Source organism: Columba livia, chromosome 3 (assembly GCF_036013475.1).
Source record: "Columba livia isolate bColLiv1 breed racing homer chromosome 3, bColLiv1.pat.W.v2, whole genome shotgun sequence".
NCBI classification, from domain to species: domain Eukaryota; kingdom Metazoa; phylum Chordata; class Aves; order Columbiformes; family Columbidae; genus Columba; species Columba livia.
In genome coordinates, this window is record NC_088604.1 from 92827468 (window position 1) to 92852850 (window position 25383).

Genomic DNA, 25383 nt, shown 5'->3' on the forward strand with positions numbered 1-25383 from the left:
AATGGCTTCTCGAGTGACATTTGCTGACATTCAGTGGTGTATATTTATCAGGATTCTTCACTTCTGTACGTGTAACCTATTTTATTTTGTTCTTCATAGCAACCTCCTTTTCACTGTCTATGCCCTGAAAATGATAAATGGCAAAGTGGGATATTTCCCTAGCTGCACTAAAATGTCACTGTGAAAAATCTTTAATGGACTAAGTGTAGCTTTTCAGGTTATAACTTGTCAAGTTACGGAGAAATTCTAGAGTTTCTCCTTAATCCACCATTCTTTGGAACCACACCACTGCAGGCAGAGACTAATTACAAGTTACACCAGTCAGAGCAGGACAAAAAGAAATGAAGTAGAAACCATTTGATCCAGACTCATTTCATACTCGCTTTCTGTCTTTTCATTGTGTTACGTGATTTCCTCTATTTAGGCTAACACTGACTATGCCTTACTGTTTACGTATGAATATGTGTGTACGCTGAGATCTATGTTATTTTAAACACTTTACTTATCACTGTAGCACTGAATATATTTATACCACTCCTGCATTTGGGGATGCCCAGAGGAACCCTTTGTGCTAGCCAAAATAATGATATATGTTAAGAAAGAACCTCCGATGGCACCTGTGATTAAAATGAACACTAACTAAAAATGGATGGGTGAGTAGAAATACTGTTATTACCTTCTTTTAGGTCAGAGGAAGGATGACCAATTTAGACTTTAAGGCAACCTCAGAAATAAAACACACCTGCCCAGGACTCAGGGGTCGAGGAGACAATCCTGCTTTCAGGTTTCTGTTCCTTTTTTAGTAGTCCACTATCTTTTTTTTTGGGACATAATACTTGAGCTCACAAAATGTATGTGCAAGAAAAAACAGTTTTTGACAACATCCACTCCAAATCTGACTGCAGATTGTACTTTGGAGTCACTTTTCCTTAGTTTTCTCTGCCTTTTCAATGAATACTTAGAAGAAGTGTCTCAGTTCCTGGGAAACTGAGATTTTTAAAAGAAGCTTATTTCCCTTTTCTATGATACTAAAGCAGCATCTTCAGATTTTCCTTCATTTAAGACCTAGAGAGTGCAAAAGGAATGAAATGCTAGAACCAAAAAAGAACACGTGTTTTGCAGTGAATGCTGAAGGATCCATTTTATCCGACAAAGTCTAATTTTTTTGATGTTGAGGGACAGCAACACCACTTTAGTTCTTCCTGTGAACTAGGAAGTAGCTGAGTTTATTTTTATGTGATTTTTCTGCTACTTGTGTCCAGGTGGTATTTTCTTTATCAGTGAGGACAAGAGGTTGTAAATATTGAAGTGTCACACAGCATAAAATTCTTACTTGACTTCTTATTAAGAGCCAGGGTGCAAGTACTTTAAGGTAGAATATGCTTTCCTCTTCTCCTGTTCTCTATAACAACTTCCACCTTTTTATAAAAACACCACTGCAAGGCCTGTGCATCCTTATAACCATTCCAATTCCACAGTGTTTCACCCTTAGGATTTAAGTGTTCAGACACTCTGTGATGACTTTCTGTGAGGATGCAGCTTTAAATCACTATGCCTACAAAACATAACCACTGGGAAAAAAGGTCTTTTCTGACTTACCTTAAAGTCCTGTCAGTCTTAAGGAAAAGTGTGCAGTGATTTCATCAGCTTTCCCAACAAACATTTTCAACACTTATTGGGAAATGTGATTATGTAGGTGTCGAGGGTTTAGATTGTGGGGTGACAATAAAACCCTGGCAGATGTATTGTTAACCTCCTCTCCCCCCCACTTCCCCCTTTTGCCCCTCCCTCTCCCCCCTTCCCACTAAGGACAGGCGATCAGGAGGAAAAGAAGGACAGAGACAAGAGAGTTGGAAAAATTAAAAATGTTTTACTAATGCTACTAGTAAGAATAGAGAAAATAATACAAAATATACAAAACCAATCTTGAAAGTCTCAGCAACTGCAGAGCCGGCAACCAAAGTCCTGGATTAGACTCTGCAGCCAACCGGAGCTGGATTCAGTCTGTCACGAGGCCTCAGTTTGCAGGGACAACTAGCAAGGTCCTCTCCTAATGTCGGCCATAAGTAGAAGGGATGAAAAAGAAGGAAAAAGGGATGAGATCCTTGTGATCTCCCACTTTTAAATGAAGTATTCACATGGATGGAATGTTATACACAATTGGTCAGTTTCTTGGCCACCTGTTTCTTGTTGCCTCTCTTGTGAGATGTGAATCTGTCCTTATCAATAACTTTGCATTCCATTGCTATGTTTAGCAAAACATGCATCTGGTTCTCCAGGAAAATGCAGTTAATATGAAGCTTTAGCTGACATGCAAATTCACTAGAAGATAAACTTGTTTTTAACAAAACCAGGACAGTAGGCATAGATCACCCAGTATTTTGTATTGGGCAGAGTTCAGAACTTATTTTCTTTCCAAGGCAAAGTTACAGGGAAAAGAAACCTCTTCTACTAGAATAGCTGATACTAATAGCAGGAGGAAGTTTTTTGTATATGAAAGAAGACTGGTGCCTATGAACTTATCCCTCCAAGTTAAACAGTTGGTCTAAAATAAAATACTGCCTCTTCCTGCAGTTCTTATTTTCTTAGACCGTTTTAACTGCAACATCAATAATATTGCCATACTTTGCTGTAGGTGTGAACAAAATAAACTTATAATGCTTTTGAGATGAATTCTTGTCATGCCTCTAGGCCTTTGTACTGCTGTTTGTCTGCAGTTGGCGCTCCCCTGGAAGTCAGTGGAGGCTCTATGCTTGGACCTAAAGCTTTACAGGCTTTCCCTTAATGCTGTCCCAGGAGGACAAATAGACTTTTCTCCAGTTCACTCTGCAGCCCACAGAATTTTACCCTCATATAAGTTTATTGGGTTTACTACCTATCATAGTGAAAGCTACTGTGTTCTGCTACTTGAGCTTTCAAGGAGCTCTAAAGAACCTTTGGGACCTCTACTGCTTTCAAGATCCTTTCTTCACACTAAGAGTAGTGTAAATTTAGCTGTTGAGCAGGGTGAGAACATGGATCTGAGAGTTTAGCTTGCAACGTCCTGGTGCTGCACCAACCTTCAGGAAGGTAGCTGTGTGTTCCGCAGGCACGAGCCCAGAGCAACCTGCACTTTTCTTCAGAGACACACGCTGAAAGCTCTCTGGGTGTGAAGAAAGCAAATCCACATTGAGCCTTCATGCAGAATTTGCCAGTCTTGCACCTATTTTGTAGCATGGCACTGCAAGGACTTCAGCTTTTCACATCTATTTATTTGGTTGGACTGCTTAAAGCCTTTAGAATACAACAGTATTCTGAGTGCCCAAATGCCACATGGGACAGTTTGTCTTTGTGAAAACACAGGGAAAAATGGAAATAAAACAGCTTCCCTAAAGGCCTGTTTATAAGATACACTGTTGCTTGTGGCTTGTTTTGCATGAAGGGCATAATTTATCCTAGTGTTTGACATATATGAAGATACAAACCTATTCTTCACCAGTATCAAAAGGGATGATGTGTGCAAAGATCTACAGCCCAAGTTGCTTGCAAAGGTTATCAACTGCTTCAGATTAAGCACATCTAACATCACTGGGACCATACTGGATATTGTATTATCATCCTTTTAAAAACAGTTTTTCTTGTATGTATATATTTAATATGCTTATTCTTGTATATATATAGAATATTTCACTTGAAAAACAAAACACTGAAACAAAACCAGCAAAATTTTTCCTGTGGAAGTGGTCTACCTGATAATAAAATTCAAGTGTTTCTTTCTAAAAGATATTTTAGAAAGGTTCTAAGTTACAGTAGGAAAAGAAAGATTCAATCTGTCCTTTTCAAGAGCAGTTGGTTGGTGCCTGATTTTAGTCCATTTTGGTGGGAAAAGAGCTAAGGCATCATCACAGTCCAGAGCAATTTTACACATAAGCATAGGTGGATTTCCTGGTGAACACTTAAGGCTGTTGCAGCCCCTCTCTTGTGTCCTCACTCGATCACAGGCTAAATTGTGTCCAGGTCTCTGCTCACTACACACATTGTAGGTGCAATCATCCCTATGTAAATCTCTTTGTGGATCTGGGCCCAAGTGTTTTTGAAAATCCCACCCACATGGGACACCCGTAGGTCAAATGAAAAATTGCATAAGCTATTAACTAAATCTATAGCTTATAAAAAGTTACCCACAAGAAAGGTACACAGGTTAGTGCTGCTCCAGGGCATCCTTAAATCACACTTCAGCAAGTTATAAAGTTATCTTTGGAGAGAAATCATACCAAGTTGTCAGCCCTATAAGCATAGATTTATGTGTTTCTGACATGTCAGTTGTCGTCTTTGCCACTTCATTGCAGCTATGATATTTCAGCAGGAGGCAACCACTGCTATTCCCCTGCCTGGAAATCCACAGAACTTTCCTCTGTAAACATTTCTTACCCTGGGTATTTCCCCATCACAGAGCTGCATCTCTGAATTCATCTGCGTGTTTGCTTAACTCTCACTCACAGGTCAGTGCTTGTTTGTCTCAATTTTTTATCTTTTTAATCTCAATTTGTGTAACAGAAAGTGCATGGACAAACCTTTTGCCCACAAAAGACTGCGTAGTTCCTAGGTTTTTTTTGCTATCCGTATGATTGAAAACGAGGTGCCTTTTTTTTTTTTTTTCCTGTGGAAATTATACGGATCATCATCCTGCACTGGAAAAGTTACAGTCTTCATTGAGAAGGAGCCTAATCTAGTGATTTTGTTGGTGATCTGTACTGTTGTTGCAATATTTTTGTTGAGATTTCTTCCAGGATTTGACTAATTTCTCCATATATTCTCCTGGAAAACAATTTTACAGGTTGGAAAAATATTTTCTTCTGGCTGAGTCTAAAGTGAAAAATTAAAGAATGGAAACTCCTGGGGTGATCTTAAACAAAATTAGTTCCCAGAGAAAGAGGTCTTAATTTTCCTGAAAGGAGAGGACGGTGGCAATGATGATGCCAGGCAGCAGACTGCATTCTGATTTTGGTTATGCCAGAGCCTGAACCCGCACCCCAGGTTCACAGCCATGCACACAGAATTTGCTCTGGTAGACATAGGCTAGAGAGAATAGTGTGTGATCCAGTACAAATCCTTAGCCTAAGCGATATGACATTCCTCATAGTCTTAACTTTTGTACAAAATGCCCCCTGGAGAGATGTTTAGAGAGTTTCCATTTCAGCAAATGATATTTTGCATATTCTTTGGAGATCCCACATAGGTAGTGCAATCGTACTCAGCTGTGAACTGACCACGTGGATTGAATATGACTCAGCTGCTCTCTGGGTTAGAAATGCAGGCTATTTTAAATCAGCAGTCAGTAAGAGAAGCTGAGGTAGGGCTAGGAAGGGGAGAAAATACATCTTCCCTTCAGAACTGTCATTTTGGTATTGCTGTACAGTTGTACAATATTAGCATCTTACACCGGTGTATAGTGGAGATCTGCTTCATAACAACAGATTCTTTCTATAAAAACAAACTCTCTCTAAACACCCTTGAGAGTGTTCCACCAGAATTAATACTCAAAAGCTAGTAAGAAGATGTTCTAAAAGTGCTAATGGTATCACTTCTGGAAGCTCTGGGTTATTTCCTTTCTCTCATTATGGCACACCAAAACTTAGGGAAGCCTCATACCACTTTCCCCCTAATTATATGTTTTAATTTCCTGTTGTCTCCACTGAACTTTGTTACTATTCCCTTTATTTTACTGATCTGATTATTTCCTTTAGCCATACTTGCCTATTGCTATCTTCCTCATGCTGGGAACAACTTGTTTTTACTAACCACCAGAAGGCCTTTTTATTTCTCTTTGGAATGCTTTTTGAAAATAACTTATCTTTTGTCATTAACTCCCCTCAGATATTTGGTCATGATTTATTCTGAAGTTGTCTGTCTCCTTTAGACTGTGAGTATTTTACAAGGTAAAATATGTCTGATCTCACTGTGAATTGTTTATAGGATTCAGAGCAGAAATAAGTGAGACGAAGTAAACCCACCCATGAAACTTCCCAGGATTTCATTGATGCTCCAGTTCTCTCCTGTAGCAAACCCAAGTGCTTTTTGAAGGTTTGTTTTTATACAAACAAACAAACAAACACAACAACAAAAGAAATGTGCAGCATGTGATCTCTGCTAACATACTCAGGTTCAAATTCCTGACCTGCTGTCTCTCTAACTAGAGATGACTGTGCCAATTCACTCACAGCCTCATAGTTATCCTAGGGCAAGGTGCATTCCACAGTTCCTGCTAGAGATTATCTACTTCCTATAACAACAGATTCTTCAGAGAATTATTTAAATTTGCATCTTCACATATTAGGTGAACATCCCGACAACTGCGTACCGAACTGCACTGAGACTGAGCTGCACTTTTTAATGAAAATTCATTTCCTTGAAAAATTCCCAATCAGCTTTAATTTGGAAGCTGCAGCTGAGCTCCCACTGTGAGACACATATCATAAGAGACAGATCTTGCTGTGAAGGGCTGGCAGGTTGGCGAGACGAAGGCTGGGAAGAAAAGCACAATAGAAAAGTGAAATAGCTTCCTCTGAATCACGCAATGGGTCAGTGGCAGTTTTAGGTCTTCCTAGTGCCAGCCACAGCCCATACTACCTCTCGCATCCCGAGCTTACAGACAGTCTACGCTTTCCCCCGGCCATCTTTTCATTAACTAGATTATCCTTGCATGTATATTAACGCATGGATGCACAAGTTCAGCAGTTTTGAACCTTACTGCTTGTGAGGCATCATGGACATAGATGGCACCATCAAAAACTTTGAGGTAACAGATAACAAGGATGTCAAGGCAACATGCTAAAAAGGTAGACCCTGGTGCACCAGAGCAGGCAAGGGGACAAGAAAAATCAAGTATTGTTCAAACAGAAGTGTGTCAGTTGCTCTGAGCAAGGTAAGAAATATTACTCATGTTTCACAGTTCAGAAAATCTGGCATAAATTGCTGCATCTGAGCCTGTACAGGTTGTTAAGCCAATATCAGGGTTAGAATGTGATGCCTTACTCAAAATCAAACTTTTCCTTTCAGAAGCTCCCCTATGTCCCTAAGACTCAGAGAATTTTTATTCAAGAGCATTATTTTTCCTTCTGGTCCTATACTGACTAGCAGAAACAGATTAGAGACAACTTGTTGTATTTTATAAATAGTGTAACAATGTATTTTGTATGTTCTTCCCAAGAGCTTCCTGAAACTAAAATTTCTCTTGGACGACAGCTGGTCTGTGCCCCTGAGGAAAAAGATGCTTATGGCAAGGCTGAGGTTAATGATTTTAATTTACAGTTTTTGTGGGATTATCATTTTGCTTCTGCAGAAATCTCTGTCTCTCCATTGTTTTAAAAAAGCAAATATACTTAAACAAAGCTTTACATTTTATTACCCCAAAACACATGTAATTTTGTTTGACTAGATCATGTCGGTACGTTAATAAAATAATTGTTATTCCAAACATGCTTGGTGAACTTGAATAGCAAAGTGAAGTTTATATATTTAATCAAATCTATTCAGTAATTCTAGTGGAAAATGCGGAAGTGTTTTCCATCAATATTTCCTTGACTTTTGAAATGAATGTACATTGCCTGAGTTCTCATTCTCGTAGATCCTTTTTCTATCCATATCCAAACAATTGAATTTCTTTGTTTGAATTTTTGCAGAGGTTGAAAAGGAAAAAAAATTCCAAAAGGTCACATGGGCAACTCTTCTTGTTGGAAGCTCTTTTACAGATATCTGCTCAAGAGGAGGAAACATCATGCAGCTTTTCAAGCCATGAGTTGTAAGGTGGGTCATAAAACTAGTTGTAATTTCCAGAAGTATATGGTATTTTTTCAGGAATATTTGGATGGGTGAAAAGAAGGCTGCCATTTCTCATTTTTTGCCCCTCATGCAACATTTCATCCTCCTTTCCGCATGGGATTGTGGCTCAAAGCTTGTCTAATTCCTTCAGAGAGTTTCAAAAGGAAAAAATTGAAAAGCTAAAAAGACAATTTGTAAAAAGCCCCTCCATAATGCTATGTGGCTTTGAAAACCAGACAGGGAACTGTGAGGTGAGAACTGTCTGTGGACTGGCATTGAGCAGACGTGGGGAGGCAATGAGACAGCATCGTATGAACAGGAGCAGTGGAGATACTGAGGGGACACTTGTAAAGACAACACAGAGGTGGGATATGAAATAAAAGGAGCTGAGGAAGATCCACCAGAAGGACATAGGAGCAGAACAGGCAAATGTGAAGACCCTGTAAGACCAAGGGAGAGGTGGGAGATCCTGCAAGGCTCCCTGTTGCTGTTAACCCAGCTGCCTTTCTGCATAATGTTGGCTGGGAAGATGCCCAAAGGGAATTTGCAGAATGTGGTTTGTAATCTTTCTATATACTTATCACTAAACTCTAGGCATTTTCTTTAAGAAACTTTCTCCAGTAGTTACTGCACAGGGACCTGGCCAGAACAGAACAATTGTGGATGAGCTTTTGGTGGGGAGCATGGCTGGCAAAGATGAGGTGAAGGCAAATGATGACCTGGAACCCTCCCACCCCTTGGAAGATTTTCTGTCCTCAGGGAACATGAATAAGAGTGGAGACCAAGAGGGAAACTTGAAGGATTTCTCCAGGAAGAAAAGATGCTAATCACAGGATCACAGAATGTTAGGGATCGGAAGGGACCTCAAAAGATCATCTAGTCCATCCCCCTGCCAAAGCAGGAACACTTAGATGAGGCTACACAAGAGTGTGTCCAGCTGGGTTTTTTTAAAGCTTTTGCTAAATAGTATGGTTTTATTGCTGCTAATAGTAGAAAAATGTAGAAAAGAAAACATAGAGTCACAGTGTTATTATGTATTTCCTCAGATTATCTTAGTTGGAAATCTCATTTGAGAAAAGACATCCTTCTTTTCAGTGGTATGTCTTCTGTTAGGTTATTATAGAAACAGGGATATGATGATTTTACTGTTAGCAAGCCTTCCTTGTAAAATATAGTCCAACATTTGTACCATCTTTTAAGATGCTGTAAACTGCTGAGGGAAGAATGCTACTTTTGCTACGAGATGATGAGCATCAAATAAGCTTATTTAATATGGAAATTCACCTTTCCCAATATATTTATTTTCAAACTCTACAGTATATTCAGAGTATTTAGTGTAGCTTCTCTGCTCTGAAAAATCCATGGGCAAATTTACATAATTTACATGGATTTTTTTTTTGTTTGTTTTCCAGGAGAAAGTAGCAGCTGAACAAAACCTGTTCTTTCAACCAAGGAGCAAAGCAACAGGCCAGAGCCAGAGCTGGTAGCCCTTGTGCTGTAAATCCACATAAATTCAACTAAGACCAAGTACTTGTGAATGCTAAATTCACACTAGTGTAACTGGGAGAAGAAACGGGCGTTTCTTTTTGAACTCGCTCAAGTCCAAACTGAAAAAAAAATAGCAGGGTTTAACCTTTAAACTTTTCACTGACCTTTAAAAAGTACTTTGGATTATATCTACCCCCATTAATCTGAAGCCACTTGCAAACATAATTGGCATTCCTGTTTTTTTTAAGTATACCTTACACATATTATAGAACAGGTTAACAACTTGAAACTTTAGCTCCTGTTCGTTATGTCTTTATAACCTTTTAAAGTGATGTTCATATTTGCAAACACATTTTTATCATTTGCAGCAACACAAACAATGCTTTGTGTCAAAGTGCATTACTGAGGTGGTGGTCTGATGTAGGTAGATCTAAACTCTTGGATGTGCCATGCCAGGTGTTGATCAAGACACTAAATTTTGCAGAAGTCTTGTATTAATGCAGAGCTGTATAAGGACCAGATATTTTGATACCACTTTCCAGCAGAGGTGAGTAGAAAATCTTTTCCCAACAGATTCCACCTAATCAGACCATTTTTTTTTCTTCTTCAGCTTCACTTTCTTTCACACCAATTGTTTTGCAGGTACTTTTCCCTCATGTACCCTCCCCATACATATCTTTACTTTCATTTGTTAAGTCCAAACTATAGTTGCAAATGACATAAAATGAACCAACAGTTTCTCTTGGACAACATTCCCTGGCTCTCATACTCTGAAGAGTTTTGTTAATGTTAGAAACATCTGCTACTTGGTTTAAATAAAAGAGTCTAAAATTGGTGATTACCATTTCCCCTTTGAGTTCACACAATGATTGCAAAATATCTAGCCATTCACATGGAAGTTTGTCTTCTAAGTATGCCAGTCCTTAGTGGAAAAATCTCATGGGCAGAGCTCAAATTTATGAGAGGATATATATGTTTAAGAACTAGCTGCTATACCATCATCTATAATCATCATTCAGACCAAGAATTTTCCTCTGTTTCATGCAAGAAAGATGCTCACGCAGCATCCGTTACATTCAGGCTACTCCTCAGGCACAGAAGTACTGGGCTTAGAAATACTTCAAATTTCTAAAAAATAATTTTGCATTGAAATATGAAATTCTGAAAATTACTGACCCACCCTAGCACAGCAGAAGCAGTCATTGAGAAGTGCCATTGTAGCTTCAGAAAACTAAATGTCTGGGATTTGTTTCCCTGCATAGTTTTGTCAGGACCTGACATTTTAAATACACTGATTCTCATAGACTTTTAAAGAAACAGAGAGTTCATAAGCAGAGAACAGACACTGAAAGGTCTCGTGATGTAGCTGGTGAAAAGCATCTCTATCTTATTTTGGATACTTATTTATTTAACAGTTTGGAAAGTGCTGTACTTTTTTTTTTTTTTTTTTAACGTCTCATCCCCTGCTGTTACATTTTGGAGAACGACTAAATCTCTGGAGAGGGGTCAGATCTGTAAAAATTGTCAGTTGGTTAGACAGGGTATTCCGTGAATAAATGAGCTATTGTGCTGAAGTCCTTTATTGGATGTTCCTGTGGCACTGCTTTAGTTAAGTATCTTGAAGATAAGCATTTAACAATATTACTTTAAATTCAAAATGCCTTGAAAGGGCTGAGATTGAATTTGCAAATGTAATCAAGGATAAAATATGTGCCTTGGATTACATGTAACTTTTGGGGATGTGTTGATGTAACACATTTAGAAAATACTTTCCTGTGACTGAAATGATTTAAATAGATTTCAGTTATCTATGACTTGAAACAGAGTCAGTCCAGTTCTTGGTTAATTTGCTCTCTGCATCAGAGAAGGCACCAGCTGACATGCTCACTTGTCTATCAGCGTGGAGGCCAACTGCTTAAGGCTAAAGTGCTATTGTGTTACTTGTGTGAGTAATCCTATTAGCAGCAAGAGAATATAGGCATGGATAAACTGTAGAAGTGTCAGAAGTGAGAAAATAATGTAACTCCCTTTTCATTTCTAAAGACGATTTGTGGAGTTATTTTAAACAGACCTCTTGTGTGATGGTACCGACATCTGCAAAGCCTCCACCTTTTTACCTCCTCTCAGGGGCAGCAAAATCAAACTAGCTTTTCCATACGTATTCTGATAGTCACACTCAGAAAAGTACCGGGTACATACTCAAATCTATCTGACAATCTGTCCTCTTTGTTTCCAAAATACCAAATATAAGGATACACAGGAAAGTACTTTTCTCTGTATCTAGGATGAAAAAGTATTTATTCAAGAAATTCAGTGTATTATAAATTAGGACCATGGAGCACTGTACCCAAAGAGCAACCAGGTACATAATGGAAAATATGCACCAGAACTTTAGTGTTAAATCAAATTTTATTAAATTCATTCTTAAGTTAATTACAGCTTTTCAGCATAAAATTTTAGCATTCAATGGAGAGTTAATTTTTTTTTTTTGTTTAAGATTTTAATCCAAGTAGACAAATCCTACCACCAAGTTATGCTGAAATTTGCCACTAATGTTTGTGAGACTTGCAGATATCCAACAATGGCTGTGTTGAGTTTACTAATGAAATGCCACACTGAAGCTTATTCAGGAGGGCACATAAGACTGCCTGTTACTAATAACTTTCTCAGAGCATTATGGTTAGTTCACTGATCAAATCACCTGCCCATTCATCTAGGCCAGGCCAATACCAGAAAAAGAAAAGATTTTTACTTTTTGCAATACACCTGTTCTCACTGCATGATAGGAGGATTGTGAAAATAGCGAGGGACAGAGGTAGAGCATCCATCAAAATCATATTGTTTCATACTCCAGGACACATTTTATGTAGCAGGAATGGGACAAAGAGAAAAAATTTGGTTGTTGTGATTGTGAAATTCAGAGCCTGATTACATAGCCTGATGATGACATGGACCTCTGTTGTCACTTGGCAGTGATTATGTATTCACCCTCTTAATTAATAATTATGGACAGGTTATTATTAGATGAAGTTGTAGCGTATCTGAAAAGAAAATGAGTACTGACATGTCAAGGACTCAGCTAAAAGGTGTTTTGTTTTCTCTTGCTTTAGTACTGGATCTCACTGTTGATCTGTTATCATTTTAGCTTCATCACGTAAAACAATAAGATGAGCAAAGGCAGGTTCTCCTTCCCACAGCATCCTGGGACTGGTACCAGCTACACAAGATGACCGACAAGAGATAGAGTACAGTTAAAGTGAGGTTAGAAGGCAATCCCAGTACCAGCTAACCATTGCACACCACTCCTGCTCAAACCCTTCTGCTTTTCATGGATTGTTGTCACATTCACTGGGGGACAGAAAGCAACACCAGCCTCACTCCTTAGGCCATTGGTTAGGGTGCTTATGGGACCCATACATTTTAAAGTTTCATGTGAGAAAATAAATTAGAGCCTAATTGCTCACACCCCAGGGAAAAGGCACCGTCAGGTGTATGTGTACATTGTGGCGAACAGCACCATCACCAAATTTTGTCAGAAAGCAATATCTTTCAGCACTTTTCTGCTGGCACTGATCTCAGAAGTGGAGCCTGTGTATAATGTTTTGCTGGCAACTCATTGGGTGAGGCAGATAATGTAAGATTTGTGCTATGTAAGACAGATACCAATAATGAGGAGGTATGGTAACCAGTTCCTCTTCTTCTCCTATGCTCCTCTGAGAAAGAATAAAAAAAATAGGAAGTGAACGCAAGTCCCACAATTTAAGATTGCTATAAAACTTGACTTCATCCACTTAGAAACATTAAAACTCAAGTACTTTCCAGGAAAATGGCTTCAGGAGACAGCATTCAATGCATAAAAAGCTACACAAGTAAACTTCAAACATGAAAGCACCAGATCTTAAAGCTTGGAATTTAAAACTGCAAAGTGCACAGAAATAAAACCCTTATGGAGACGCTAAAATGTCTAATTCATTATTATTTCAAAAAAGATTAAAAAATAATTTCTTAACATTAAAGTGCAATCAAGCACTGAAGAAATTATTTAAACTTTCCATAGGAAAAAAACACACTCTAAAATGCTGCAAGGGTATTGATGGCTATTAAATATTTACTTTTCTCTCTAGCTCACACTAGAAAGAGTAATTTGTATTTGGCAGAAACTGGCTGCAATTACATTAGTCAATCCAAAAGCCCAACTTGCTCATGCAAAATGCAAACAAATTAGTTAAAATGGTCTAATTAGCAGACTGTAAAAATGCAAAGCAAGGCTGGCATAAAAATGTGTGCTAGACAAGTATACTTTCACAAAATAAACAGAAAGGCAAATATGAAATAGCCTAATAAATCCTAACTAAAGGACCATAATGCAAAACCGAATATTCGAATATTTAGGGTTTGCATGCTTTAAAGAAAAGTTTCTGTGGACTGTTAAACATTTTCTTGCAGCCCATATTTGGTCATGAAAACATGATTGATAGCATAGATGAAGTTCTACTGCGATTTGAGTTTACTGCTGTGGAGTCTTGTGAGGGCAGGTTATATATACATACGTTTTGTGTGGGTATACACACAAACACAACTCCTAGTGAAGTTAATTGGAGTGCAAAGTAGCTTTGGAGAATGCAAAGAATATAGGAAGTGATCTATGGAAGGAAGGCCAAGACATTTATTTACATGTTCTGTATTTGTTTTTGTTTCCACAATTAAAATAAATAACTGGAAGCATATGGAAATATGGAAAGAGTTAACATAAAAGATTTGTTCTTACAGGAAGTATAAACCATGGACGTTATCCATGAGGACTCAGATTATTGTTTAAAAATGATCACTACAATAACTGTTTTATTGTTGTCATTGATATATTAGACAAAAAAAGTCTAACATCTCTCGTTTCATAACATTGTTACAGTTTCTTAATCTGTGGATTTTTACATACTAAGGATATGATAGTCCATTATGATTTGTAAACTATCATATAAAAGAAGCTATTGTGAAGTCATGATCTGAATTTGAGTCCATAACTTTCTCACCTCACCACATGTTCTTCTGTCCTTCAAAATGCCTAGCTGTCTGGAGCCACATTCTTTCTTCTTGCCACTTGACAGATGGCAGAAGGTGGGTGGCTTTGGCAAAATTAATTAGAGACGCATTTAAGTAACAATAACCATGAACACCCTTGGACAAAAATATGATGTTGTTTGGCACAAAGAACCTTTGTGTGAAAGTCTTGCAACAGCAGAAATCTCCTGACTACCCTGAAGAAGAGGTCACCCAATAGCAAGCAATCCTTGGCAAAAGGAGAGCAGCATGGCCACGAGGTGTGGTCATTACCACCATTACTACTTCTAACACATCACAGCTGACTCATTCAGTTATTTTCACTGAAATAGTTGATTGCGTCACATTCACTCCCCCACACTATCCCCAGTTCTGCAGATTGCCTCACTGTGCCACATATGTTCAGTCCATCATTCTTTCTCCTGTATAGTATTTAGTGGAAGGATCTCTCACCCTACAAACTATCTCTGCTGATTTCACTGCCATTGAAGTAGTAAGATATCTGTGAATGTAAGAACTAAGTCAAGTGGAGATATCTGAAAAATAAGGATACTTTATGGTGAAGATTAAGTAACAGTGTCCTGTAATCTTTTATTTGACTTAGTGCTTGACAAACAGCTTTGAGAATGGTAAAAATAGCAAGCCATATCACAGAAATTATCTCACCCGTCACCACATATTCCTATCTCACAAAATTTTCCCTATACTAGGAAATTTGAATCCCACTAAGCTCCCCCATGACGACTGGATAAACCAAGGATGCCTGATATATGAGGAAGAAAAGTTATTGCTGGCATCCAAAAGGCTAGTTAAGGGAATCAAGCTGTGAGGAAAGAAGTCTCACCATATTGGAGAGTTCCATCATGTGGGAAAAAAGTTCCATCATGTTGTCCCATCATGTGTTGCTCCACAGGTGTCATCGATGACAGAGGGGAGAGAGGATGGCTGCTCCATCTCTGCTATGATCATGCTAGCACATCCAAGTACAGTGGTTGCTCCCTCCTTGCAGAAGTCACAGGACTGAAGTGCAAAATTCAACACAACTCTCCAAGCTGGTCATTACAACGTTGGCATCCTGTGTTTTGCTGTTGTTGCCACTAAAGGCACGTGCAGCAAACTGAGGTGAGTTAATCAACTTCCTGCCTGGCACACTGGTTTGTTCATTCTTCTCTATATGTGCTGGCAGCTCTGTTATCCCCTAGTTGCCAAATACTAGGAAAGGTGTAGATAGCTGAACTTCTACAGTTCGCTAGAGAGGCAGATGGGCTGGGAGGAGTATGTTTCAGCCTGGTGTACCTCAGCCTACTTCTGAAAATCTTGCCATCTTATCACGAAGACCAAATCACCTGGTTGAACAGCCCAAGAGGAGACCTGACACATTCCTTACCACCTAACTCTGCTGGGAATAACAGTGCAGTGTCTATCCGTAAACCAGCCTCATACATAAGTCATCCTGCTTTCATGGAAATCTTGACTCCAAATCTACTTCAGTGGAGAGACTTCCCCTAGGTTCAGAGACTTTGGCTTGTGCACAGATTGCATCTGGTTGCCTCTGTTTTTAGTGAAAGAGGGATGGATAGGGTAACGAGAGGAATGATACACATACGCAGTTACTCTAGCCCTAGTAAGCCTGTGTAAAGAGGTGTGAGTAGTGAGGAAAGGGTTGAGACCCTGCAGGAAACCTGAGCAGGAGAAGGTATTGGATGGGAAAGTGGATGAATGAGAAAGTAAACACAACAACAAAGGTAGGGAAGGTGACAGAGAAACAGAAAATGAAAGCAAAAAGAACATAAGAACTGTGTCAATAAATAATGTGGAAAGAAGAAAATAAAAATGCCAAGGAATACTAATTGTGTATTTCATTGCCTAAAACAACATTTGTAGCTGCAGTATGACAGTACAAATCTGATTTGATTTCATAGATAAACATGGCATGTTCACCGTTGGGAAAAGCAGGAGGGGAACAAATAAGGAAGAAACAATAAATGGTCGGCTTTCTCAAGGAAAAGAGGTTACTGCTGGAAACCCACAGGAACCTGGGCTGAGATCTATATTAACACAGAATTACTCAAGATAGAGAAACTAAAACTTATGTGGATAATTAAAAAAACTGAGTGTCTGGTTAATAAAACAGAAGTCAATAAATTCTAGTTTAGTAATGACAATGGATACAGGGAAAACAAATACATCTACATGATGATGAGCACTAAATTAGCTATTTCATCTCAGGAAACACATCTTGGAGAGCCTGATAAGGATATCAGGCTGGTGCTCAGCATCAGCAAAAGCAGTTAAGGATTATTATGAAAATACAAGAAAACAATTCAGAAACTATTCTGCTGACATATAGCCTGTGGTGTACAGTCACCTCATCTCGAAAACAATATAAGTAAATCTAGACAAATACACTGAAAGGCAGAAAAAATGATCAGCTCCATTGAATTGCTTCTAAAGGAGGACTGTTTAAATAGAATAAGATTTCTGTGTGGACAAGAAATGACCCAATGCTAACATAGGATGTTATTTCTTCAAGAGACACAGAGAAGATAAACATGAAAGATTATTAGCTATTTATCACAAGGCAGTGGTACACCAGAAATTATCAGGGATGAAACTGAATTAGAGAGAGTATTTTTTCCCAGACCGAGTTGCTGAAGTGTGAGACTCAGTGCCACAAGATGCTGCAAAGGCTTAAGTAAACTTGGAAAAGACTCAGTACATTCATGTCAGGCAAGCCCTGTCACAGCTATTGAATGCGGCGTTCAGATGCAATATATGGGTGTATAATAGCAGTAAGTGATGAACCACTGTATAGTTGCTTCGGTTTTCTGGAAGCAGAATATTGGGATTTTTTTTCTTTTTAATCCGATCTGAATAATCTTTTTGATAGTCTGTGAAATACAAACTAGAAGAGAAAATACAGTGCTTTTATCTTTGCAGGGGATACAGAGTAGCTTTAAGGGATCTGAGCTAAGTAGAGTGCTGTGGGAGAAAAAAGCTTGATTCATTTTTTTCCCGAAGAGAAAGCAGCTGCTTTACCTTCGGCTCTGTTGTAGTTCGGGGAACCTGCTGTACCAGACCAGTCTCACATCATTTCGTGTCCTAATTTCACAAGTCCTCTTTTCTTTGTTGGTCTCATTAATGTTATGCTACTTAGTAAAAAAATCAGTGTTAAACTGCACACACGTATACAGGATTGTTAAACTAACTCTTGTTCCCTAACTCTAAAACACAACAATTTTTCCTTCGCTACTGTGCGGATCAAGCAGATTTAGAGTTTGTGAAGTGAGCATAACTTACACCAGATTTACGCTGGAATAATTTTTGTTCTTGAGCTTTTGTAGACATATAGTCACTACAGAACTGTCTGCCTACAGGAGTTTTTATGCATATTTCATCTAAATCAATGCTCCAAATGCAACACTGAAGATGCAGAGAGTTTGTGTGGATTTGTAGCACTCCCTGGAGGACTTTATGTCTAAAAACCAATAAATATTTCACAGTCCTCAGTAAGTGAAGATTTTAATAATTTTTGATGCATGCAATATTGACTGGGTTTCTCATTTTAATTTCAGTATTTTTCCACGGGAAATAAGTAATTGGAGAAAAACTTATTGCAAGTGAATGACAAAAGTGAAAATTAATCTTTCTATACTTAGCTGCTGCTGTTTATTCATTACAAACCACCGCAGCAAAACAAAATATCCACTTATAAACAAAATGCATTTCATATTGATTGAAAACTACAGCGGGATCTTGACATTTTATGATCAAAACATGCAAAAAGAAAACATAAAGAAACAGTTATTTCATTTTTGTATATATGTTTCTTTGTGTTTGTACACCCAGTGTAAGTGTCACAGCTTCAGCTGAAAATAGTTAATTCTTCATAAAAATTATTTTTACAATTTGTAAGTCTCTGTGGAGATAAAAATTCCTAATTATTACCCTGGAGTCAGTTGATAGAAAGGACTGACTGAATAAGGGGTCAAGATCCCAAATTTATTCCTTAATCAGCAAGATGCTGTTTCTAGAAAGAAGTGACTATGGTGGCCACGAAATGTTTCTGAAAGGTTGGTCAGAATCCATCACTGCAGGTGCAGAACTGCAAACATACTGATGGTGTGTGTGGCCAGTGTTTACAGAGGTCTATGAATAATAAATAATCTAGATAAATAACCATAGTTAGAGCTATGCAAACAAGAGAGCAAATAAATCAAGGCCTCCTGCTCGTGCATAGATACAAAACACAGCACTTCTGCAGGTTTTTTCTTTGTTTTGTTTGTTTAAATAAGAGACAGTGGACACAAATTTAATCGACTAAAAATTAAGTTAGTAAGCAGTATTTTGGAGATCACAAAGTGGATCAAGCCCTCTATCAGAGACTTGGTACTCACAGTAACCAGGGGCAAGTGGGTTGCACCTTGCATATGTGAACTGCCTTGCAGACTGCATCATTTCACTTCTGCAGCTGGTATAAAGCAGTAGCATGGTCCAGACAGAAGATCATCTATGACTACTAACACACAGTGTTGGAAGTAAAGGAGATTCAAGAGCAAAAGTGAAAAGGTCTATGTTATTTATTTTTTTTTCTCAAGAGAATTTAATTTTTAATTTCATATTAAATTAAATATGTGGGTAAAAGCCACTCTTTTAAATTGATATTGTTATTTTTGATGCATTAAGAAGGAGAAAAGACAAGTATTGTGTTCATTGTTTGTCCGTGTAATTGTCTATGTAAGCAATATTTAATATGAAAAGAGGAAATACAGGGACTACATGTCAAGTGCCTGCTTCATTGTGTTATCTTGTTCAGCATTACTACTGGTTCTGTGCTAGTAGACTAGTTGTGAAATGGGTATTTCAGTATCCAGATAAGTGAAATACACTTATTTCATAATTCTTTATATTATTTCCAGGAATTTCTGCAGTATAAATCACTGCCACTTTATATCTAAATTTGATACTATCCTTTTGCATCTTGAGGCTCCTTACATCCCCACAAATACCAATATGTGTGCAGTATGAATCACACAGAAAGAGTCTAGCCTAAAGCAGTACCACTGTGTTGCCTACTCTGCAAGGGGGACTCTCCACACAGTGTCTTACACCTTGGTGCAGCAAAGAAGCTTTAGGGAATTCTTGCACATATTCCGGGCAAAGGAATGGAAAAGTTTAATGTGAGACATAGTTTTCCATTTTTGTGCTGTAATTTTAAACATTAGGCAACATCCAATTGCGCAATGTGTAGGATTCATTAATGTATTTTTCACACCAGCTAACTGAGCGCTTCAGGAGTACCAATGCATTTGCTGATAAATGTACTGTCATTTTTAAAGAGAACATACAGCTGTGCAAAAGGTCACAAGCAATGGTTTCCACCTACTTCCAAATGCCACCTCCTTTTTGGTGAAACAAACTCCCTGCAGCAGGCTCTCCCCTCCATGGCCAGTGACAGCTGTGTCCCACTCCAGGTATGGTTGGAAGGTTGGATGGTTTTTATCATGAAGGGACACAGAGAGGATTCCTGATCTTCCACTGCATGGCACTGAAAGGGATGAATTATGATCTCAACACCATGGAGGCTGTGCACTGGCAGCGGGCACTGGGCTCTTTGAGATCATAGGAACCCCAATAGCGTTGGTGTGGCAGGTTCTAGGGGAAGAAACTGCCACCAGAGCAAGAATAACTCCCTCCTCTTCCATCCACTTCCTACCCTTTGGTTGTAGCTTTTGGTTTACATCAAGGAACTCAACACTATGCATATAAAGAGCTCACCAGCCAACCAACCATGCAGCACCTGCCCCTGCTCAAAGCTTGCACTGTAAATAGGAGGAATCAGTGGGGTGTTTGCGTGAGTCCTGATCAAAAATATGTAGTTGCTGTAGGGAAAATATGGTTTTGGAACAACCTGGTGCCCCAGCTAGGATGCCTGAGGATGATGCTCACCTCAGGATGCCTGCAACAGTTTCTCCTCCCAGTTTGCCACTGGGGAGAGTTTTCCCTTTCCTCCTCTTTTTTTTTTTTTTTAATAATATAATTTTTTCCTCTGTCATTGTTGATATTGCCATCAGCTATGGATCCTGCTAATAAATTTTCATTTGTGTGAATATGTCTCAACATCCTTTGTGCAACATGCCAGTTCTAACATGTCTACTCTCTCAGCAAGTTAGAAAAGTTAAACACCACTTTTTGGCTAGGAACTGAAAGGAAATCGTTAAGATTTTGGGACAGTAGGTGACATCCATCTGTGTACAGAAAAACTTGGATGAAACACAGTAGGCAGCAAGATGTCACCTGGCTAAGAGAGTGGGTCTGAACTGGGTCCTATAGAGGTTTTAAAATACAAAGTTAATAGTGTATTTCTCCTTAGATATAGGAATAACATTCACACAAAAATGGCACAGCGTAAATGTTTTAAGGTATTTGAAAATGTATTTTATAGCTCTGGGTTTTTCAGTCTTTTCCTCCAGAAGTGAGCATCAATGTTCAGTGGCTGAGGATCGAAAGTGAAAGCAGATACTCTGAGACCTAACAAACATTGGTCCCCAAAACTACTGAGGACACTAGATGCTTGGATAGATCACATTTCCTTTGAAGTCAAAGATGATTTTGTAAGCACTTGTCACTGGAGACCGAGAGACTCTATCCCCTGGCTCTCCCCTTCTCTCCTTGTGAAGGCTGAGGGGAGGAAGTAGGCTGTTCCAAATTACTGTCAATGTATAAAAAGCCAAGTATTAATATCACTCAACAAGTATCTGTGTGGTATTTGAGTTAACTCCCCAGTTTGGGAGGCAATGACGCAACCTAGAATGTATAATAAAAGTGTGACACACAAAAAAAATTCATTGGGATCTATTTATTAGCTTGCCCTACTCACCTGACTGGATTTAGAGTTACAGAAGGTTAAATCCCATGGCACAGGGCTTTTGCAGACAACTTCCTTTATTTGTAGCCCATGTCACACTTGGTTGCCCTGTCCATTGGCAGAGTTCCTGTTTGTCCCTTAACAGTGAAAGAGCATTTCTGCAACTTTGTTCTGATGTAGGAAGTCTAGATGGTATTTTGCACAGTGATTTCTCTATTATAGTTTCCAGCTGACTTCCACTTCCACTCCTTGACATATTTCAGGAGCCACTTGCAAACAAAATCATCCAACATAATTTCTTGTGCAATCTAAATTTTCCTTTGTATTTTAGAAACAAAATCTAGGGAGTGTTCCTTCTGCATAAAGCCCCCATTTTAGGTTCTCTACTAATCTCAACTCTTTCTAGTATTAATGTATCTGTACGACAAAAAGGCTTTTTAATTCTTCAGATCTCTTGGTAATCATTCCAGTACCTCTTGGTGCTGTCTTTAAATTGAGATAGCTAAGACAGATTTGGTGTAACTCCACACAGGGGACTTATTGACACAAGATTCTGTCTGAGCTCCAACCCCAAATTAAGAATATGTGTTTATAATGTACGTGCATGAACTCAGAATCAAAGCTATGTATTTGAGCCGCAAATAGGGGGCAAAGTTGTGATGGGATTATGCAACCCAAAGCATTTCTGTGGTGACTGTCAGGGACCTGCAACTGATCATTACTGTTGTGCATTTAAAGTGAAAATTTAAATTTGCATTCTGGAGTTGGAGTTGGAAGACAATACTAGGAACTTTAGGATCTGGTGCATTACAAATAATGTTTAACTTAGTGTTTTCCCTAAACTAAACTTGCAAAGAGCATGATTGTGACCTGTTATGGCTAAAATAGTTCTTAGGAATTTAAGATTTTTTTTTTTTTTTTTAATGGTCTTGTTACTGGCACCATCAGCTCCAAACAGCTCTAGCCACTGCTAAGATCAAGCCTGTATCCTGTCCTTTCTCTGCCTCTCTCTTGTGAAAAGTTGGCCATTGTGGAGTCTACAGAATATTTTTTACCAGGTGTTTCTACCCCAAGTTGGCAGATCATCAACAGTTACTCCCTAAGAAATCTTGGAAGTCACAATGCTGGAGAACCTTCTGCTCTTGAGCAATGTCAAAAGAAAACTTTGTATATATCTATAAAAAAAAGGAGTTAATAACATGGAACGTTGTGCCATCTATGTCAAGCTAGACCAGTGAAGCCATTATTTCATCATTACAGTTATTAATTTATTTCAGAAAAGAGTCCATTCTCATTTATCCCAGTTTATTCAGATGCTGTAAGGATATTTGACATATACTCAATATACTCAGAAATTATCTTTCAACCTGAAACAAAACTGGTGTTAGCTGCAATGCTAATTTTTATTACACTGTTTGTTTCACTAGGGCCTTGCTTTGTGCAGACAGTGGTCAATTAAAAGAAAATAATCCCAAAGCAAACAACCTCCCAGTTTTCCCAGTGTCTCTGTGGTAAATGTAACTAAATTTTAAGTAAAAGCTTCTTTTATCACCTCAGTTAGCTTGTTTACATATAATAGGCACTGCCAAGTAATACATCAGGTTAATGATTATCTTTTACATATTGATATTAGTACCTGAAGTAGGAACATCTCATTTCCTGAATATGATTACCATATTGAAATCTTATGCACAGGGGAAAAAAACCAATTCTATAAATTAAACAAGAAGTTCTGAGAACTTACATCCCCCAGTTCACATCCAGATACTAATGCATCTCATTTACTTTGTTGCTATTCCCTTGAGTTATCTGTGTCATGCAGACCAGTCTTGCATGTCATGTTAACTATCCACTGAAAAAAGCTAGAAGTGTACTTGTAACAGCGCCCTAAGCTAGCATACAAGGTAGGTAGAAGAACATAAAAAATTCATCACTGTTACATTTCAAGTTGCTGGGATATTTTAATTCCAATAGGACAGAACCCATGTCAGCTAAAGATGGAGCTATAATTAAACTGATATGGCATTCACAATTGCCTCAAAACCTGCTGTAGTTGTCATATGTTTCTTTTCCCCATCTTTAAACTATATGGAAATCAATTATCTCAACAAACCAGCTGTAAGGACTGTATGCCAACCACTTACACTTGAAGTGAATAAATTATTTGAAATTCATTATTGATGTGAACAACTCTCCAAGATTTAAAGCACCAGTCCATTTTCTGGGCTGAGATTCACATGGAATTTTAACAAGTTCAGCACTATCCTCCGTCATAAATTCGTATAGCAAACTGTTATGCAAATAGCCAGAGTTCAGGGATTGGCGAGCTGTGCACAGAAAATTATGCTTCAGATGACAAAGTGCCCGTGAGTTAATGGTTCTTTACATTTAGTGACAAATTTCTTCCTGATTTACCCCAAAGTGACAGACACAGGGTAAAAGGGGGACATCGGAGACTGAAAATACCATTTGTGTGTCAAGGATGTTAGCAACCTGGAGTGGTGATAGGCACTGGTGTCTACAGGATATGAAATTGAGTTGATGTGATGTCATTTTGGCTCTACTGTAACCTGGTTATCTCTTGCCAAGACTTCATGTATGATTAGTCAGCTCGGAGAGGACAGCAAGCCTTATCAGGCACACTTCCTGACATTCCTGTCAACTTAAGAAATGTGGTTAAGGAATTTAAGATGAGGTGTCACATCTTCATATCAAATCCCATTGACTCACCACCTACAAGTTTGAAGACTCCTTCTAAAAATATTAATGAAAAAGAAAAATGAAGTTTGGGCTGGATTTGACCTTGTAATACATTTTGCATGCTAAATCCTACTAAGTTAGTGTCTTTAAAATGCATACATTTTCTTTGTACACATGGAAAATAATAATCATGCAGTCTGGGGAAAAATAGTATGCATTAATACTAATGCAAAGGCATGTTCTGAGTTAACTGACTTCTAGTCTGTAGTATAAGGCAACCTTTTATGTGCCAGAGCAATTTTAAAAGCAACTCCTTGTGTAAAAAGCTTGCAATCCCATATATTTAACAAGGACTATATTTGGAATGGTTAATAGACAGATGAAAATACTAAGCATAACTGTATTTTTTCATCTCTTCAAAGGAAAAGCTTGTACGATGTAATATCCACAACATATACAGACTCTTTCAAGTTTCTTTTCAAAAGCAAGTTAGCAGCATGCTATTTTTATGCCATTACATTTGTCCAACTGCACAATTTGTGTTAATAAAAGCAGTTGCATTCTCTTCCTTGCAGTGGGGCTCAAAGTGGAAATTTCATTGCTAAGCCAAAAAGATTCCTTATATGCTGCAGACTAAAATACTGCATAAACAAGGCACGCTAAAAGGTCTGTCTATAGACTACCATCTGGAATACTGAAAATGCAAAAGCATCCAGTTTTTCAGCTATTGCCAAGTTATTCTTCCAAATATTTCAGGACCTGGTAAGCTCCAAAGAGTCTTCTCAGGCAGTGTACAACTACTTCTCAACCCTTTAATTGAAGCTTACGTAGTTCCAAGTCCTGACACACAAGGTACATGTTCCTTCAATAAAAGTTTTTACAGTTAATAATTAAAAATATATCTATACTGAATAAGCAGCCCTGGGAAAAATAATTCTGCATGGCACAAACATTCAAGACTCCTTCTGGTGCTTGCGCTGCAAGTCCAGGAAAGACATGGATTTTGCAAGCACATGCAAGAGCAGATACAGAAAACTGTAACCAGCTGCAAGAGCCCTGTTAAAAGGAACATAAAGCTATAATTACATGATAACCTTTCTTCCTTCTGTTACGGAGTAGAGCAGCAATAAACTTATTTTTACACCCTCTCTTACTTATTTTGTTGATTTCTCCTTTCACAAACAATCACTATTTGGTTGAATAGTCCTACAAAGGCTTTTTGCTCTTCCAGAACTAGTTTGTGATGTCTGGGGATGTACTCCCTGAATTCTTGCTTCTAAATTTAAAGGCATTGCCTGTCTAATCTTAATAAGACACAGACAGGAAGAATCAGTGGGAGGATTTGAACCGAGCAGATGACTTAGACCTTTAACTCCGCTACTTTTCTCATGACAATTAAATGCTAAAGCAAGTGCATCTGTGACCTGTATGTTCAGCAAGCTAAACCCATGAAGCTCAGGACTCATGTT

At 38.3% G+C, this 25383-nt stretch overlaps 1 protein-coding gene across 50 annotated transcripts in view; it reads left to right on the forward strand.

Annotated features, from left to right (window-relative positions):
- LOC110362196 (uncharacterized) overlaps window positions 1–25067 on the forward strand; it is a 41640-nt gene extending 16573 nt beyond the window's left edge. For 7 of the 50 annotated variants that reach the window (XR_010471576.1, XR_010471573.1, XR_010471572.1 and 4 more), the window contains 2 exons: window positions 515–7785; window positions 9213–21092. Coding sequence is in view for 44 of the 50 variants with exons in the window: in XM_065058261.1 (XP_064914333.1) it covers window positions 515–575 (61 nt within the window). In the remaining 6 variants the exon portion in view is untranslated. Of the gene's footprint in view, window positions 1–514; window positions 7786–9212; window positions 21093–22162 lie in introns of those variants that run through there. The other 43 variants (XM_065058268.1, XM_065058247.1, XM_065058265.1 and 40 more) reach the window with 43 other exon arrangements.
- The last annotated feature ends 316 nt before the right edge of the window (window positions 25068–25383 follow it).